At 34.5% G+C, this 18,396-nt stretch overlaps 2 protein-coding genes across 2 annotated transcripts; both read left to right on the forward strand.

Annotated features, from left to right (window-relative positions):
- Positions 1-8,803: 8,803 nt before the first annotated feature.
- On the forward strand, positions 8,804-12,173 carry LOC111373008. The gene is made up of 3 exons (XM_022995454.1): positions 8,804-9,130; positions 9,394-9,474; positions 11,521-12,173. The coding sequence occupies exons 1-3, from the start codon at positions 8,972-8,974 to the stop codon at positions 11,893-11,895; spliced, it is 615 nt and encodes a 204-aa protein (XP_022851222.1). The 5' UTR covers positions 8,804-8,971; the 3' UTR covers positions 11,896-12,173.
- Positions 12,174-14,533: 2,360 nt separating this feature from the next.
- On the forward strand, positions 14,534-18,315 carry LOC111373009 (probable serine/threonine-protein kinase At1g09600). The gene is made up of 7 exons (XM_022995455.1): positions 14,534-15,247; positions 15,674-15,958; positions 16,124-16,441; positions 16,560-16,781; positions 17,124-17,218; positions 17,289-17,367; positions 17,592-18,315. The coding sequence occupies exons 1-7, from the start codon at positions 14,876-14,878 to the stop codon at positions 17,928-17,930; spliced, it is 1,710 nt and encodes a 569-aa protein (XP_022851223.1). The 5' UTR covers positions 14,534-14,875; the 3' UTR covers positions 17,931-18,315.
- Positions 18,316-18,396: the final 81 nt, after the last annotated feature.

An 18,396-nucleotide genomic window follows, 5' to 3' on the forward strand; every position in this document is an offset into this window, starting at 1 on the left:
TCAATCGGTGGTGGAAACCGTGGGGTCACCAGAATTCTCTGCCACAGCCCCCTCCGCAGGTGGTGGTTCCAAGCTCCTCAACCACATGTGACACTCGGTCGACGGTCTCCCCCCTACAATTTGTCCCACTCCCATAAATTTAGATTCGCTGTTTCAAAGGTACAATTTCACCTTTCCTCAATTTGGGTTTTTTTCTCATCTTATCTTGTTCGAAAATTTTTAAGAATTAGGGTTTGATTAACACATCTGACTGGAGGCAACAAGGAGGATACGATCCCTATAAGTTTTGATTTATAAATGACCAAAATTAGTGAATAATATTAAAAACAAAATCTTGAAAAAATAAACCAGTAGAAGAGAATATAAAAAGAATTTGATTCGCTTTTTCATCAATATACAGTGGCAATCATCTATTTTATTCTGTTGCTGTCTAATTGAAGTATATTTTTATCCTTGCCGATGTTCTTCTATTTACAGGCAGCAGGCTGCTGTAGCTTGCAGGATTAGATGCAAATGGCAAGAAAATCGTCGCACGAGCAAAATTTGAAGCAACTAAATATGAGAGGTTTAGTTTATTGCTATCTTGCATACTGCTCTGTACCTGTCTTCTAATTTTTTTCTAATAATATGTTATAACTTACTGAGCGAAGAGATTGAAAGCATTGCGTAGTCTCTCTTTCCCTCCTTGACCTCCCAAAAAGCACCCACTCATTTGTCTAAGACTGGTTCTAGAGACTGGAGAATGATTATGCATATGTTACCATTATGTATATATCATCTTAAAGGAGAAATATGACACTTTTACTCCATAACCAAAGTAAAAAAATTAGATTTTCGTGACTTAAGCCTCTATATTGTTGTAGGACTACCGTGGTCAGTGATTTTCTATTATAGAGGACACAAATCTGATCATATGGAGTTGAAGAATAGGAAATTAAGATCTATTTGTCTTCACTAGGACTGGAATATGAGAAACATTGATTTAAAGTTTTATAATATTCAAGATAGCTGACAAATGGAGGATACATGCTGAAAACTTTATTGGTAATAAAGAGATTATACAAGTATTCTAGCGTATATATGTTGAAGAAGACTGCATAATATAAGAGCAATTTATCCACTTGTATGGAAACATTCAATTTTAGAAAGGACCTTCAACTAGTGAAAACAAAGGTGTTATTCTATAATTTTCATTGAAATTTTACTTCTTAGGTAAGCAATGGCTTGTCCTAACTTGTCAACTCATAGAATTGCGGCCTGGTCGATTTATATAATTGGTTATTGTAGAAGCAATAGCACATATGCACATAGTAACTATATTGAAAACTCTAATGTATTCATATTGCACATGGCAGAATAGACTGTCTATGTTATTAAGAGAGAAAGAAATTATTGAGCAGTTAAATTATTCAGATTTAATTAATATATTTACTTCTAAAATAACAAGGCGAATAGTATTTAGTTAATTGTTTAAAATGTTGTTGATTTTGTTATTTTATAATATAAATCTTTTGTTTAATATATTTGTTTTTAATATTAAGTTTTAAGTTAGCAATGCGTTTCATAATACATCGCTGCATTTAAGTTGATTTTGGGAGCCTCATTTATAGACTTCGCCTCAGGCCCTGACATTTACAGGACCGGCCTTGATTTCACCCTTTCCAACTTACCCAACCAATGGCCAAAACTCCATCAGATCTGCCTGAAATTTTTGATCAAAGGAGGCTGCCCAACCAATGGCTGAAAGGTGGTAAATTTCGAGGATTTTGAGCCATCACCTTTGGACCACCATATCTCCAACCTCCGACCACCTCGGCCGCGGGATCAACATACCACTTTGAAGCCCTCACTTCACTCTTTTCAACTCACCCAACAAATGGTCGAAAATCCATCAAGTCTGCTTGAAATTTTTGGTCAAAGTGCCTACGCAACCAAAAAGAACCGAAAAATGCAGGCTGCCCACCCAACCAAAAAGGCCGAAAATGCAACTTTCGGTGACACCACCACCAAACCACCCTCCAGCTTGACTAGGATCATCATTACGCACCCAAAGATGCTATTATAACAACAAACAATTCAAAAAATCAAGATCTCCATCCCTTTTTTGCAACAGCGAACTCGGACCATTTAGCTACAATTTTCGACGCCGATGACGCTACCCACGGTCGCGGACCACCACTCGAGGACCGCCTCTTCATGGCGCATCCAATGAACCTATGACTTACTGCCAATTTCAAACCAATATGGCTGAATCGAAAAAATTGGTCCCAATTTCGAACCAACACCGCCAGTGACCATGCACAGATCTGCCTCCTTCAATTCCTCCTCCCCACATCATTGAATCACAAAATTGGCCCCAATCGAGTCTCCATCAAATCATATGACCATGGGTAACAGTTCAGTTGCACCAATTAATCCTTTTCAAGCTGGTGATGTCGTTGTTCAATTGCCCACGTTTCAGATTTTTCATGACAATTCAATTGCGCTTGAGGTCCTCAAATATTGTATGGTCTCGTGATTGGGTCCTTAAGTTTGATTTCCAATAATTTTGGTAGCTTCAATGACTATTTGTGAAAGTTTTTAAACTTAAATGACCGTTAGTGAAACCACCCGGAACTTTAGTGATTGTTATTGAAAGTTTTAAACTTTAGCGATCGTTTTGTATTTTTTTTGGTAACTTTAGTGACCATTTGTGAAATTAACCCAATGATTGATTACAATTCGCTTGTGTGATTTGCTCAAGAATAATTAGGTCAAGGCACTAATTGATCATTTTTTTTCCTAGATTGAGGTTTCATGTGTTGAAGTAAAATTCAAGATTTACAACTCGACCTGGACCTCGAATTCTAAGTGACATCTCGAATTTGTTTTGACAAGTTTTTAGGTCAAAACTCATGTTTACTATAAACATCTCGAGTTTGCTATACAAACCTTGATTTTGTTAAGCAAATCTCAAGTTTGCATTGTGAAAACACGAAGCTCAGAATTAGGGGTGTAGTCATTACTTCGAAAGTTCATAATTGCCGCGAGCAAACATATTAATGATGAGAAAGGCATTAATTGAGTATGTTGTGCAAATATCTATTTTTGAGCTAGTATTATAATACTAGTGATACTAAATAACATTATTCTTGTAAGAATCATGTTCGTATTTCACTACAATAAAAATGGCATTTGCAACATGCAAAAGGCAACATTATTACTTGAATATTGCTAAAGGAGTCTACAGCAACATTCACATAAGTGAATGTTGCCAATAGTGAATAAAATAGAGTTTTGGCAATGTTTCTTAATGCATGTTGCTAATGCCACAATTTTCGCAACGTTCAGTGAACATTGCGAAATGTTTTGCCAAAACTCACTTTTTGCAAATGTTGCTATAGATTCCTTTAACAAGAAGAAGGCTTTGGCAATGTGCAATAAACGTTGCCAAAACTTTTCGCTCTATAGCAACGTTGAAACTCACAACAGATGCCTGAACGTTGCGATCGGTTTACGGTAACGTTTTCTGCCCATTGCAAATAGTGATTTTTGGTGTAGTGTTTGTTGATTCAATTCTACACGTCTAATGAAACAACTTAGACTACTAGAGCAGAACCGGCAATGGATTAATGAAGTAGCTGCAATAATGTAAAGCATGAAAGCTGCTACACGTACAGGAAAATTTTTCAAGTTTTTCCTGGAGCAGTGCTGTGAAATTTTCATCGAGAGTTAACCAAAAAAAAAAAGAAAAAAAGAACAACCTACAAACTTCCCTTGTGCGAGGGGTCTTGTTTTGAGAGTTGAATTGATAAATTCACTAAGTACGTATGGATATAAGGTAATATAGGTTTTATACTAATAAACTAAAAAAAGTCAAATTATTAAAATTTGATCTTAACATGCCAATTTTGTTAAGAAAAATATTATATACTTTATATGACGATGGTATTTGTATTCGTATTCAAAAGATGTGTTGTTCATGGAGATTGGCTCCTCGTTTAAGTTTTAGACAAATCAAGTTGTTTTTTTTTTTTTTTTTAATTTTTAGATTATAATGTTATATTTAGTTTTGGACTTTCATTTTAAAAGATTAATCGTAATACAAATATTTATTTACTAACGACTGATTTCGTATTTACCTCGACTCCTTTCTTGTCATTAATGTTAATCATACTTTTCGTGGTAATCAAATGGGTTAATCATGACCCTCATGTACCAAAATTTGTAGACGATGGGTTGTTTTTTGATTCTTTCACTGATTATGTTGTCTAAAGGATAGCATTATTATAAACAGAAGTAAAAGCTTAAAAAGAAAAATTATTTAAACATAGAATCATGTACGATTGGTTTGATATCTGTGCAACCTCAAATTTCAAAATGAAGCTAACTACATCTTGCATCTCCCAAAAATTTGTCTTTGAATTAAACTACCTTGCCCGAAAATGGATGACCAAATAATTGATATCCTCTCACATGCATGTCGCGTGAATAAAAATGTCCAAAATAAAAAGTGGGTCCCGCCATTGTGAGGGTCGGTCATTCCCTCTGTCAATCATTTTCGATCACCGGAGCATGATTGTTTACCTTTTGATGATTCTTATATGCTGGGTGAAATTTATCAGATATCTTATTGTTTGTGTTTTTAAATTTGGGCAATGTTTATCATTATGTATTAATATGGAGACTAGATTGTTGTGTTGTTTTAAACATCAGGATATTGAAAATAGTTGTTGAAATTATGAGAATGCTAAAAGAACTTAATTATGGTATGAAACTTAATAGAATTGATTTGAACGGTTCAATTCATGACAGTTCCATTTAAAAGATCCAACTAATTTTTGGTTCGATTTGGTCTCTTTGGAGCCGAATGATGCCGAGCCCTACTTACCTACATTCTTCATATACTTCTTGTATCTTTAGTTAACTTGACCTTTAGAATTTGATCGAACTAATTCTTTAAGGTATCGAATGGATACTTTATTACTTTTCGAAAGTTCTTATTATCTATAATTTCCTTAATTTAATTTCAATCTAAACCTATTTCTTTTGACAATTTTTAATGCTTCTCCAATAGATAAAACTCAAGTCTACTTCATGCTTAATACTGTGTTAAGCCTTCCTTATTGATAATTGCAAATCACTTTTAAAGATTACAAATCATCATCATCACCATCACCAATATTACCCCTCACCTTCGCCACCATTTCCACCGCTCATTTTTAGAACTCGTTACCAATGTAGGGAGATGACGGAGGTGGCTGCTACAAAGGGCATAGAGTGTGGGTGAGAATTTAATTTTAGAAAAACGTTACTTAGAAAACTAAAATAAAACTTAAGAAAAATAAAATTAAATTAAAACTTATTTAACAAAAACGTTTTTAAAAATAAAAAAAAAACTTTTATTTTATTTTTTTAATTTTATTTTGTAAATATAATGCAAAGTTACCATTGAAAATGGTAGAAAGAAGTTGAATGGTTATGATAACATTAAGTATAAAGTTGGGTAGCTATGGTGAAACAAAATCAAATATTGTGGTCATGATGACAATAAGTATATAGTTAGATGACTATGATGATTTAACCCATTAATATTTTATTTCATTGCTCTTGAAAATGTTTCTTCAATATTTTTCTTGAAGCATCCAAATTACTTGAGTCACCTGTTTCGTGCTTTCACATCTTCGTTTTAACAATTATTATATGCTGTACAATAAATGACCCGTGCTATTTTTTTTTATCGATAAATGTAAAATCTATTGATCAAAATACATTTACAAGTACACCGGACATATCCAAGCAAACAAGATAAAGTGATAATTACAAGTACTCCGGACATTTCGGAGCAAACAAAATGAAAAGATGTACGAACGACAATAAGCTAATGACTCAATATCAAGGACTCAAATGAATTAAAATATGCGGATACAAAGCAAACATAGTTTTATATACATGTGTTTTAATTCATCTTACGATGCAATTAACTTGTGACCTAAGATTCTAAAAAATCATCATATTCTCGCGATCCAAATGTAGCAAATGGAAGAAGCAAGTACAATTCGTTTAAATTTGTTTAGCCAAGTCATTCCCTGTGCTATCTTTTTAATCCATTTCAATGCATTTGGTATGATTGACATTGTGTGTCTAATGGCCAACCAACTACGAATCTATCCCCAAACAGAACTACTAAACAAACAAGAGAAAAATAAGTGCAGTGCTGTTCCTTCGTTTCTTTACAAAATGAACATTTTCGGTCCAATTCCAAATGCTGAATTTTATCATTTATTAGTAATCTGGACTTAACTCATAACCAAATAATGAAAGCATGCTTAGGAGTGATGGAAGTGTTCCAAACCGTATCTGTTCATGCTGCATTTGCATCCCTTGTCCTGAAAAATTCACAAGCAGCTTTAATGCTGAAACTGTCTGCCTTCATCTAGTCGCACAACCTGTCTATTCTAGTGCGAACTGCCTCTGTCCAATTGCACAACCTGTCTACACTAGCTCGAACTTTGACTCTAGCACAATCTAATTGGCTTTATGTGTAAGTGTTATGCCCTAGATCCAATCGATTTAGGTTGTAAACGCTTTTAATATACTTAATGCATTTGATTTTGGCGAGATCTATTATTTATTTAAATTAATTTTGTGATAAATAATATTAAATAATAGAATCCGAAGATCCAATTTTAGGTAATCTGTTAATCACAAGGAGTTGTGATTGTGATATACAAATTACATATAATTGGATCTTGAAAAAACTATGGTCGTAAGTAATAACGAGATACGGATATCATTAATACAGTTAGACCATCACGTGTGACATTTCTTACTTGTGAAGTAAGTAGCTGATCTCACGAGCTAAAGTATGGTAACACTTAAATGAACACGTGGATGTTTTGTTATAGAACAAAACATTGGAGACCCGCTAAAAGATTTCACATGGATAACTATCTGAGTGTCAGTGGCTAATCTCTAACGTTCGGTAGTGGAATTGGTCCTTTGACTTGAGGTCGTTATGGTACCTTATATGAGAACAGTCATACTTTGGCGGTGTTGGATGTTGCTCTGAAAGGGGCTGCTAATACGACATCGTTCGGGTACGTCAAGAATCGTATGAAGGTTGTGATTGATCAATAAAGGATTCGTCACTCTTAGATAGTAGGAGATTATGATCTGTGTTTCATTCAATTAAGTCGATGATGAAATTCTTGGCCAAGGTGTACTCATAAGTCGAAAAGGAGTTTTCGATTTATATTGACTTAATAGTGGAGTGAAAGATATGATCAATGATCGATATTGACACAATTCTATATCTCGTAATTGATCGGATCGTATTGACGAAGGGATAATAGTTTCACGGTAAACGAACGAATTTGGTTTTGTCATATCACGTGACATTTCTCGTCAAATGTATTGCCCTGATACATTGCTAGATGTCAATCAGGGACGACGAGTGTGAATTGACGATAAATTAAAATGGTATATTAATTTATCAATTTTGATTAGATCAAAAAAATATTTCACGACGTTAGGCATCGTGGTCGGGAACCTAATGGGTCGCACACAAAAGAGAATTGGAAGATTGCAAATTGTCAATTGGTTAATTTAACAATCGTTGGATAAATTAATTAATTGAATTTGTTATTTATATTCTCGAATTAATTAATTGGATTAATTAAATATTGGATCGGGCCGGGCCAGGCCGAGTCCGTTTGGGTTTATATATATACATAGCTAGGGTTTGAGGTCCATAAGGTTTTCATTATTCTTGCTGGCACAAGAGAGAAATCCTAGCAGTTGCAGTATATTCTCTGTGTGGATTTCATTGGAGACTGGACAATTGGACAGCTGTGGGAGACAAATTCAAGCTGCTGGAAAGGAATAACGCTAATGAGTTTGCAAATTACAAGAAAATGTATATTTCTTATCACAGTTTTTATCTAAATACAAAGTTGAATCCTGAATGGGAATTGAAATTTGTTAAATTTCGCTGTGCATGTTTAAATAAATTCCCTACAGTATGTGCTTTGGTGCACGATATTTGTGAGAATTCAACAAAGTTATTAAAAAGTTTTAACTATTTTTTTAATGTTGAAAAAGAAAATTGCTATTGGTGTCCCCAACTTTAGCTCTAGTTGCACCTTTGATCCCACTCACTTTTTTTAATTTTTCCATCCCATCATATCCACAATTCAGGCGCATGTTCCTTCTTTTAGATGGAATTCATCCAAAGTTCTATTGTGTTAACTGTTATGTGCCTATCATTTTTTGTGTATTTTAGTCAACTCATTCTATTTCTTCGAAAACAACTAGAAGAAGAGAAAAAGACAAATGAAAGAAAAAAAGAATTTTTTTTGAAAAGTCACGTCTTTTCTAATCGTGCAATTGTTGCCATCACTACCGTCCCACCACTCCTTGTTGCCCCATATCCCAACTCTGCACTTCTTTTTAGAGGAGACTAAGTGGGTTTTGTAGAATTATTTGACACCTTTCTGATTTTCAGATATATCGAAAAATTGAAAATATTGGGTCGTAAGGAGGTGAATCAATTAGGATTGATGGTCATGGGGGTGATGATATTATGTTGGAGATTCACTATTTTTTTCATATATATTTTTTCTTTTGGTTAACTAATGGTTTTTGAAGAAATATGGATTGCGCGATATTTTAAAGAAATTTTCAATTATTCCACATGGACCAAGGTGCTTTAGGGAGTAGTGTTTGGGAATCCAACTGCAAATTTCCCTCATGAAGGAAAACGAAGAAACATGCCACGTGGAATTTCAAAAACACAAAATGGACCCCACCGAAAGCCTCCACCGCTCGGTTTCTCTCTCTCTCCTAACAATTTCATTTCCTTCCTAACGCAGATGTCCCCAGAACTCACATAAAGGCATAAAGCACCGTAGTTATCAGAGATATACGCACATAATTATACAGGCCGATCAATCTAGGGTTGAGCAGAAAAATTCGAAACTCCATTTTACGAATGGCAAAGAAGAGGAAATCCGATGCGACGCGGCTAGATGAGGTGGATCGAACCATGTACTCTACCTTCTGCAGCGCGGCGAACTCTCTTTCTCAGCTTTACACCCAGGCTATGCACCACCAGCGCCTCTCCTTCCAGACCGGCGAACGTCACTCGTTGGTCAGTATCCCATGGTTAACGTTTTTGTTATGACTTCGTTTTATTGGTTTCACTTGATGGGATTCCTTCAATCGAGCTTTTCTTAATGTTTCATGATTATTTTGATGTTAAATTATGCAGCTCTTTGTATAATAGAGTTAATTCAGCACACCTTTTGCTCAATTTGAATGTGGTTTACTAATATCTTTCGCGTGTACTGCGATTTGGACAGCTTCTAATTTACTAAAATGATTTATCGAGGTTCATTTTCTATTTTATTGCAGGAGAAACTTTATAATTGGATTTTAAGGCAACAAGAAGATGGGGCAAGAGTGACGACCGGAGATATATTTGCATATATTCAGGTTTCTTATCTTGTTATAATGATTTTAATAATTGACAAACTCAAAATCTCCTGCCTATATCTCCTTTCAATTTGTTATGGTGATTATGTATGTTATATATTGGTTATCTTCTGTATATACTCCAGTGTTTGCTTGGGCAATGTTGGTTTTGAGTTTCAATGCTATTCATCGACAAATGTAGTTTCTCTTTGCTCATGTTTGTTGTGTTCTGATGATTGAACTGTAATGAATGATATCCAGAGTGCAATTATGTATATCTCTAGAAAGCTGAAGTACTAGCAGAGGTTTTACTACCCTCATAGTACGATCTTTCTTTTGAACAAATGTTACTTACCCTGAAATTGGGAATCAAGTTTCTGAAGACAGTAACCTCAAATTTTGTAACATGAAGTAGAGTTCTAGAAATTTTTGTATCTATTTTCGTGAATGTGCTAGAATTTTTTTTAAATTTTTTAAATTTTTTATTTTTTTTATTTTTTATGGTACAGAACTAGAATTTAGAACTCAAGAGATGGCATATTTCAATCAAGAGATTCGACTATTCCGTTGAGCTAGTAACTTCATGTCACCTCATAACAAAATATTTCATCTACGAATGAATTAATCTATCAAGTTTACAGGTCCATATAATCAAGGAGTTGCATGCCATTAATTTGCTAGGCAGTTCTTGGTTGATTTTGCTATCATAGAACTTGGTCACATACTGCATCAACAAGGATAAATTATGGTAGTAATACTCTTCATTTGAACAAGATAATGCTTGTCACCTTAATGTGTTTGTGGTTCGAAAGTCTGGAAAAATAATTCTCCTTATGCTTGTAACCTTGTTTTAACTTTCTTGGAAATATAGTTCAAGTTGAAAATTTTTTAGTAGGCTCTATGTCTTATTTGATAGAAGAAAATGATCTTATGGATACTTCTTGTCATAGGTAAATGTATTCAAATCATGGAATTGCTTTGGACTTAATGAACTCGGTAAAGTGCTATTCTTATGTTCATTCAGCTTTTCTCTCTGTCCAAGTGTGGAATTGCTCGATAGCATCAATGTATAGACATCCACTATATTTTCAACTTTATGCATGCATGAAATAACTTCCGCCTTTCTGATGAGAAATTTTATTGTGGAAAAGTAGCCCTGTTGAATTGTTTTATTTCTTGTTCTTGTTCTTGTCCTATTTTCCTAGCTAATTATTTAGCATATCTCAATAATGTGACTTGAGGACTCAGGACTCCGTTCTTTGAACTTAAGCTCTGCACTTTTCTGGTTTATGCCTTCTTCTCCAATTATGTTAAGTGAAAATGTGGTTCCGCTTTCCTGCATTTTGAATGTCAAATACATGTTTGCTTGCCATGTTTCTGGAAATGTTTCCAAAATTAGAACTTCATGGTGCCAAAGCACAACATTTTTATCTGATGTTGTAAATTTTTTTTATTCAATAATTAAGAAAGCCATACCTAACAGGTAACTCCTTTCTAATAAGGGGAGAGAAACGTGTGTTTTTCTCATCTGACTGATGGAGCCATGTCATAGGACTTTTTTAACATTCTAGAAAAGCTTTCATAAAACATGTTTTTTTGAGTAATTTCTCCAAAGAACACACAACACAAATTGAGCCCTTGGGTTGCTCATAATTTGTTCGTCTTTTGCCTTGTTTACATTATGTGTCTGCTAATGTTTATGTGTGATTTTGATCTTTAAAATCTATGTGGTGTTAAAAATTGTGGTGCCGCTATTTTAGCCCCTGTTTGCATCCATTATTTTACATTCTACCACATTATTTTTTCTATAGTACTTATTTTCAATCACACATTCTTCATTGAATTAATATTACATGCAAACAAAAACTTTTCCCTCTTTTTAAACCACATATTCCTTGTCAATCTACCATGCCATAATGCATTTTTCAAGATTACAGGGGCTCAAACACACCCTTAATATGATGGGTTATATGATTGCTACTGTGAATATGTTGTCAGTTCTTAGAGGCATGTTTGTGTTAGAATATATTATTTTGAAAGCTTCTCTGTCTCTTTGTAAAATTGCAGAATGAGCTCGATTATGGAACAGAAGAACTCCCATCTTCCCCAAGGCTGCCGTTCCAGCAGCAACAACTACAGTCGCAAGCTGCAATGCGTTCTGCTCACACAGGATTTCAAGTATGTTCTAATTCGTTTGGTCCTGCAACTGTTGGGCAAGGACTCTGTTCCGGGAACTCTATTTTCTCAAATGCTCTCTCCAGTCCTGTTAGTCGGAGCCTTCACCACCATCACCTGATTCAGGGAGATTACTATGTAAATACACTTATGCGCAATAATGAGAACAATGGTTATGAAAGCAGGGATCCTATTCTGCCTGGCACCAATGACACTTCAATGGACATGCATGCCGATAGCAGCCATGACCATGATTCTTCTTATTGAGATTGCTGTTCTCTCTCGAGTCTTGAGTGTCTCGCAAAAGAATAGAAAAGTCGTGCTAACAGAACGACTTTTTGAAGGTCATTGAAATGTAAAGAGCTTTGTTGTACTTGGTGAGATGTGCAAGCGAGCTTTAAGATCTCCCTTCCGATACACTTGTGATAAAAGGTTAGAATAGCTAAATTTCATATCGTTCGTGGTTTCTTTATATTGATAGCGCGTCGCAGCGATTTCAACATTGAAGATATTTTGTTTATAGATAATTGTTTTAATTATAGTTAGGGTGGAGGCCTTACGTTTTTAAAATTATTGATTACCACTTGATCGTGATGATAATTACAACAAGGGTACTGCTATTTCCATCCACATTTTTTATAAGTACATCTCATTCTAAATTCATCCCTAATAAAATTTTAAAATTTTAAAAAAATACTATTTACATCCATATCATATTTCAATTTTGTCCTTATTAAATTAATTCATTTAAATACTGTATATCCACATGAATTTTATATATTCATCCTACTTTAAATACATCCCTATTACTATAGATTCGCTCAATCCCTAAAATCATAAACTCTTAAACCAAATGAACGAAATAAGAATAAAGCTGTATTGATTGAACATTAAATTAACATGAAATAAATTTTTTGTCTATTGAAGTTATGAGTATTTGAATGCTTCAAACAACAAAGGCTAAAAAAAGAAAGAAGAATAAAGTTCGATTAAGTAAGTTGAATTTTACTAACTTTGTTGGCTACAATTATTCTTCTTTCTTGATTAACTAATGAAATTGCATTAGATTTCGTTTTGCATTCCTTGAATTTCGATATGATTCTGGACACATAAATCACATTTAGGACCACCATCACATATAATTATATTCATGTGTTTTTCTCTATCTATAAGGATTCTAATTAAAAAAAAAAAAAAAAACACTAGTGGATCAATTTAGAGCTATGTATTTTTATTTAATTTTGTTTATGTCTATTTAAGTAAATTTCCATAGGATTTTAAATACAACGAAATTTAATTTTTAAAAGTATATGTATATATAAAAAGTGTGGATAAAATAGCGGTAACCTTATAACAATTTTGCCTTTAATGTTATAGACCAGCAGCCAGGATTGGATATAGAACTCGATCACCCGAGTTGCCTTCATTTGGCTGTTGGAACACCCGAGTTGCCTTCATTTGGCTGTTGGAATAAAGGATATGCCATTCCCTTTGGCATCGAAGTTGTTAAGGGTATTCTTTGTGATGGAGAAAGCATTATATCAAAGGAAAATGCCTGTTTGAATTTTAACATTGCCAAAAACACGCTTGAGTATAAAAAATCCAATAAAAAAATTTTAAAAATAAAAGTAGAAAAAAAGGAAATAGTTTTGAGCCAATAAATAAATTAAAAATATCTTTGATAAAATTGGTTGGCTAAAATACGATAAATCTTGTTCTTCGGACTAACTCGACTCACTTATATATGTCAAATTAAGTAAATTATATTTTTGGCAAATTTTAAAGACATCCCTTGAGCTTTATAACAATCTTAAAAGATCTCCTCACTTTTCAAAAATTACACAAATCTTCATTATTTTAACTTTTGAATAATGTATACAGGTTTATGACAATTTTAGCACTCTTTCCGTTATCAAAAATTCAAAAATATCTCGTATTTCAAAATTTGAATAACACATATATCTCAAGAAGTTTATGCTCATACAAATTTTATTAAATTAGTACTCAGGATTCAAGTGCTCATTACTTTGTCATGTGTAATGTATTTTGAGTATACCAAATCAAAATTGATGTATTTTTAAGCAGCAATGGTCTCAATAACATTTTATTATTGATTTGGTTAGAAACGTTAAAATGGTACTTTAGGTATTACAATATTAAAAGACCATAAAATCGAAGAAAGTTCGTAACATTATTCTAAGCACTATTACTATTATTCATATTAACATGTGGAAGGAAATTGACAAGGGAGTTATACATTTGCTATGTTTGATAGAGATTAAAATCATGTTTTTAACAGATTTTGATAAAAACTAATGAAATATATGGTTGAAAAGTTATTGGACCCCATGAAATATGTAGTTAAAATTAACAGTTCACCTTAACTTTGATAAAAATTTAGATTATAATTTCTATCAAACAACATCGTTAATTTAAACTTGAGATAAGTGAAATTTGTGTAATTCTTGAAAATAGAGGGAATGTGTTTTAAATTTTCATAAACCTTGCTCGGGGAGGTATGTACTATTCAAAACTTGGAAATGAGAGAGACTTATGTAATTTTTGAAAGGAAAGAGGTGTCTATAAAATTGTCGGAAACCTCAAGGAAAATATGCATCATTCAAAACTCTAATAAAAGAAGTTAGGATAATTTTTAAAAAGTGTGGGGTGTCTATGAATAATTTTTGAGTTAATTTAAACATAGCTTTGTCTCTCCAATCATTCAACTCGAATAGTCGTTTTCTTGAACCACTTCATAGATTTTGACGTACGTGAATTATCCTCTTAATGGTCATATATTGGTGCGTATTTGGTTAACCTTAAAAAAATTTACTTATTTATAAATAAGTTTGCAATTAAACAAATAAGTAAGATTAACTTGTACTGATCGACAGCAGCCGAACTATGAGTTTATTCTCGAAAAAGTGTCCGTCTTTACAAAAAAACACATGAATGCGTTGATAATGCAGCTCAATTCATTGATAATGGATACAATTCTTGAACCTTTTCTTTCTCGAGGGCGGAGAAAAAGGAGCCAACCTTATACACAGAAAGCAAAACGCTGGCCAGGAGACAATGACACCACCTCGTCTTCTAGTGAACAATCTTGATTCTTGCCTCTGATAAAAATGCCAAACTCACAGTTCTACCATCTTATGCATGGTATAAGGAAACCACAACCAGTCACTTTCACCACTTAGATTCCTTGCAAAAGTCGAGTATATTCGGAAATTTGCCGTCGTGAAGGATGGGTTGTGTTCAGGCTACGGGGTACGTGTACAGGTCACAAAAGGATCTAGATAAGTTGAAACTTGACAATGAATACTTTCAAGGACGTGATGCCAAGAAACAGGATCCCAATAAGGCATCTCGGCCCAAAGTGGAGGTTAAGAATGTGGTTGCAACCGCCAGTGGTGGTGGACGGGAGAGAAAGATCAGTAGAGAAGGCGAGAGAGGAATCAATGGCGGTGGAAATGTTTCCCAGAGGATTTCAGTCAAAAAAATTCCTGTAGATGCACATGTTGGTGGATGGCCTAAATGGCTTGTTGATCATGTTCCCAGAGATATTTTGGCCGGTTTGGTTCTTACTACTGCTGATTCATACGATAAGCTTGCCAAGGTCAGTAATCAAAGTCGAATTCCGTCTTATTATCGTTATCACTTAGCAGCAATGAGTAATTTCACCTTAGAGCACAGCTTTTCTTGAATTGAGAAGATATTCTTTATTAAGACTTGATGTTGTATCTTAAATGAGATTTTATCCCTTAATTTACCCCCACAAAATAGTGGCTCATTGTGAGCAAACTAATCTTGAAATCCGTATGCTCATTTTTTGAATTTTAATCGGATCGAATTGCTCGTTAGCTTAATGGGCTCTAATACAATATTAAGACTCGGGGTTCCAACTTAAAAAGTCAACATTATTAAGAAAAGTAGCACAATCGCTTATAAGTTGGTCTATGTTTTCATCTTTATTCGATGTATGATTTTATCTCTGAACATTCTCTATGCTCTCTCTCTTTCTCAAGTGTTTTTTCCCTTGCAGATTGGCCACGGAACGTATAGTAATGTGTATAAGGCTCGTGACAAGTCCACAGGGAAGGTAGTTGCCTTAAAGAAAGTTCGTTTCGATACATCAGAGCCTGAAAGTGTAAAATTTATGGCAAGAGAGATCATAATGTTGAGGCACCTTGACCATCCGAATATTATCAAGCTCGAAGGAATTGCCACTTCAAGAATGCAATACAGTCTTTATTTAGTATTCGATTTTATGCCATCAGATTTAACCAAAGTCATCTCACGTTCAGAAGGAAGGCTTGCTGCACCTCAGGTTGAATTCTATCCTCCATTTCAGACTACAGTTTAAGTTTATTTTTCATGGGATTTGTGCCATTAAAATTCAACGAGTAGAAGTTAACATTTTAACAGATATTAAGTCAATTTAGTTGGAATCGAGCTCCTGAAATGTGTGTAATAAACATATTATTGTACGTAGGTCAAGTGTTATATGCAGCAGCTGCTCTCAGGTCTTCAGCACTGCCACGAAAGGGGAATTTTGCACCGGGACATAAAAGGATCCAATTTGTTGATTGACAGGAATGGGATGCTTAAGATTGCTGATTTTGGGCTAGCTAATTTTTACCAGAACAAAGCAAAACCCACTCTCACGAGCCGAGTTGTAACATTATGGTATAGAGCCCCAGAACTATTACTAGGCTCGACAGATTATGGAGTCGGGATTGATCTGTGGAGTGCAGGATGCCTTTTAGCAGAGATGTTTGAGAGACGACCAATTATGCCGGGCAGGAATGAGGTAATACCTTCTATAAGTACTTGTGCCGTGCTTAAGAGCAAAAAATAGAATGTGCCTAAATGTTAAAGAGACAGTAAACCTGTATTCATGAAGCTTATTAAGCCAACTGTATATTCAGATTGAGCAGCTTCATAAGATATTCAAGCTTTGTGGTTCGCCCCCGGAGCACTATTGGAGAAAAATGAAGCCACCAACAACATTCCGCCCTCCACAACATTATAAATCATGTTTCCAGGAAACCTTTCCAAATTTCCCTGATTCAGCATTTGGTCTTTTGGGCAGACTTTTAGCTTTGGATCCTGCATATCGTGGCACTGCTGCTTCTGCTCTTGAAAATGAGGTGAGTTACAGAAAGAAACTTTACTGCTCTAATTGCTAAACTTGATTGAAAAGGGAAAGACAACTGAAATTGCAAAATGGTCGAAGTTTTGAGGCTTCTGTTAAAATCAAGAAATAGTACCTGTTTAATCAACTGCGTTAGATTCTTCAAAAGTGGTCAAAGTTTCCAGGACATAGAAATTCATTGCTGAATCAATCGAAATGATAAAAGGTTATACAGAAGAGTTATCACTTTACAGAATAACCTAGTTTTCCTTATTAAGAAGTCCTGTATAAAGGCAACGGAGGATATACTCAGGAGAACCTTTTACCTTTCCTTTCCTAACTGTTGTATAAATTACAGTTCTTTTGTACAATTCCACTGGCATGTGATCTCTCCGGTCTGCCTGTCATAAGCACTATAGAGGATGAGACTATCCATTCTAACGATAGAAGAAGGTAACATCATCTCTTTAACTTATCATTATTGTGTCTTGTATAATTATTTTTTCGCGTCTTGTTTAAACAGAACTGCAAAAGCACAGCAACAATCTCGAAAGAGCCAAGGAGGTCATAGAAGAAAGGTCTCATTCCCCGAACATATCAGAGTAAGATTCCGTCTATGCACTAGTATTTAATGAGTTTCGTGTGGCATCATTTCTACCTCTAATATGCACGTTAAACTACACGAGGATTTTCAGTCTTCTGCTCTGCCAGTTGAGCTATCCAGATCATTCCCAATGTGATAATGCTGATTTCTGTCACCAATCAGATACTTTTAAAATGATTGATACTGGTTTGTGATGATAGCTTCTTAATTATTTTTAAGCAGGAAATGCATACGTCTGAGAGCTTCCAAAGCCTAGATACGATTAATAGTACGAGTAGCACTTCCTCGACCAACAAACAAAGAAGCAGTCAAGAGACCCTGCCTCGTTCGCCTTCTCCTGCTTTTCGATCTATGCTTAACCAATCTTCAAAAACTGAGGCACATCCTAATGCACTGAAAAACATCAAGAACTATCCTCTCCTACTGGCTTCTTTGACCGAGGCTGCCAACCACCTTGAAGAGAGTAAATCAAATCTTTATCGAAGATCCCTTTCTAACATCGATTTCAGAAATCTTGATCTGGAGAAGATCTCAAAACTGTTCGGCCTGGAGGATATTTAAGCTGCAGTAGAAGTAATCTGTTTCACTTGGTTATGTACTTTGTTAAAATTATCTACAGATTATGTAAACAGCAGAAGTTTTATATGACAAGAAAAACAAACTTAATTTGTTCCATGAGAACAAAAAAACTTCATTTTTGATCAGCCTAACTCATCAATGAGTCATAGTAGTCGTCTTTGGATTTGCTCGTAAACCATTTAAAACTATTTCTCAATGACAATTTCAACTTACCCTCCATTGCATACGTATTATAGTTCGCACTCTTCCTCCACTCCATCTCCGGATTGTCCCTCCGACCTTTGAAGCTATACGATTTAGTGCAATCTCCAAAGTCAAACCGTGCTTGATTTGCGTGCAAAGACGAGTAATCAAGGGAGTGTTTTGCTTCTTTCCATGATTAAAAAAATAAAACTCACAAGTCTGAGAAGAGAGCTTATTGCAATTTTCACACAAGGATAGAGAACAA

This window comes from Olea europaea, unplaced genomic scaffold (genome assembly GCF_002742605.1).
Source record: "Olea europaea var. sylvestris unplaced genomic scaffold, O_europaea_v1 scaffold1061, whole genome shotgun sequence".
Lineage (NCBI taxonomy): Eukaryota > Viridiplantae > Streptophyta > Magnoliopsida > Lamiales > Oleaceae > Olea > Olea europaea.

Bases quoted from the DNA above. Each gene is read 5' to 3' on its own strand.
- LOC111373008 (XM_022995454.1), top strand. From the start codon at position 8,972: ATGGCAAAGAAGAGGAAATCCGATGCGACGCGGCTAGATGAGGTGGAT. The intron at 9,131-9,393 runs GTCAGTATCCCA...ATTTTATTGCAG, and splicing joins CCGGCGAACGTCACTCGTTG to GAGAAACTTTATAATTGGAT. The intron at 9,475-11,520 runs GTTTCTTATCTT...GTAAAATTGCAG, and splicing joins ATATATTTGCATATATTCAG to AATGAGCTCGATTATGGAAC.
- LOC111373009 (XM_022995455.1), top strand. From the start codon at position 14,876: ATGGGTTGTGTTCAGGCTACGGGGTACGTGTACAGGTCACAAAAGGAT. The intron at 15,248-15,673 runs GTCAGTAATCAA...TTTCCCTTGCAG, and splicing joins CATACGATAAGCTTGCCAAG to ATTGGCCACGGAACGTATAG. The intron at 17,368-17,591 runs GTAAGATTCCGT...ATTTTTAAGCAG, and splicing joins CATTCCCCGAACATATCAGA to GAAATGCATACGTCTGAGAG.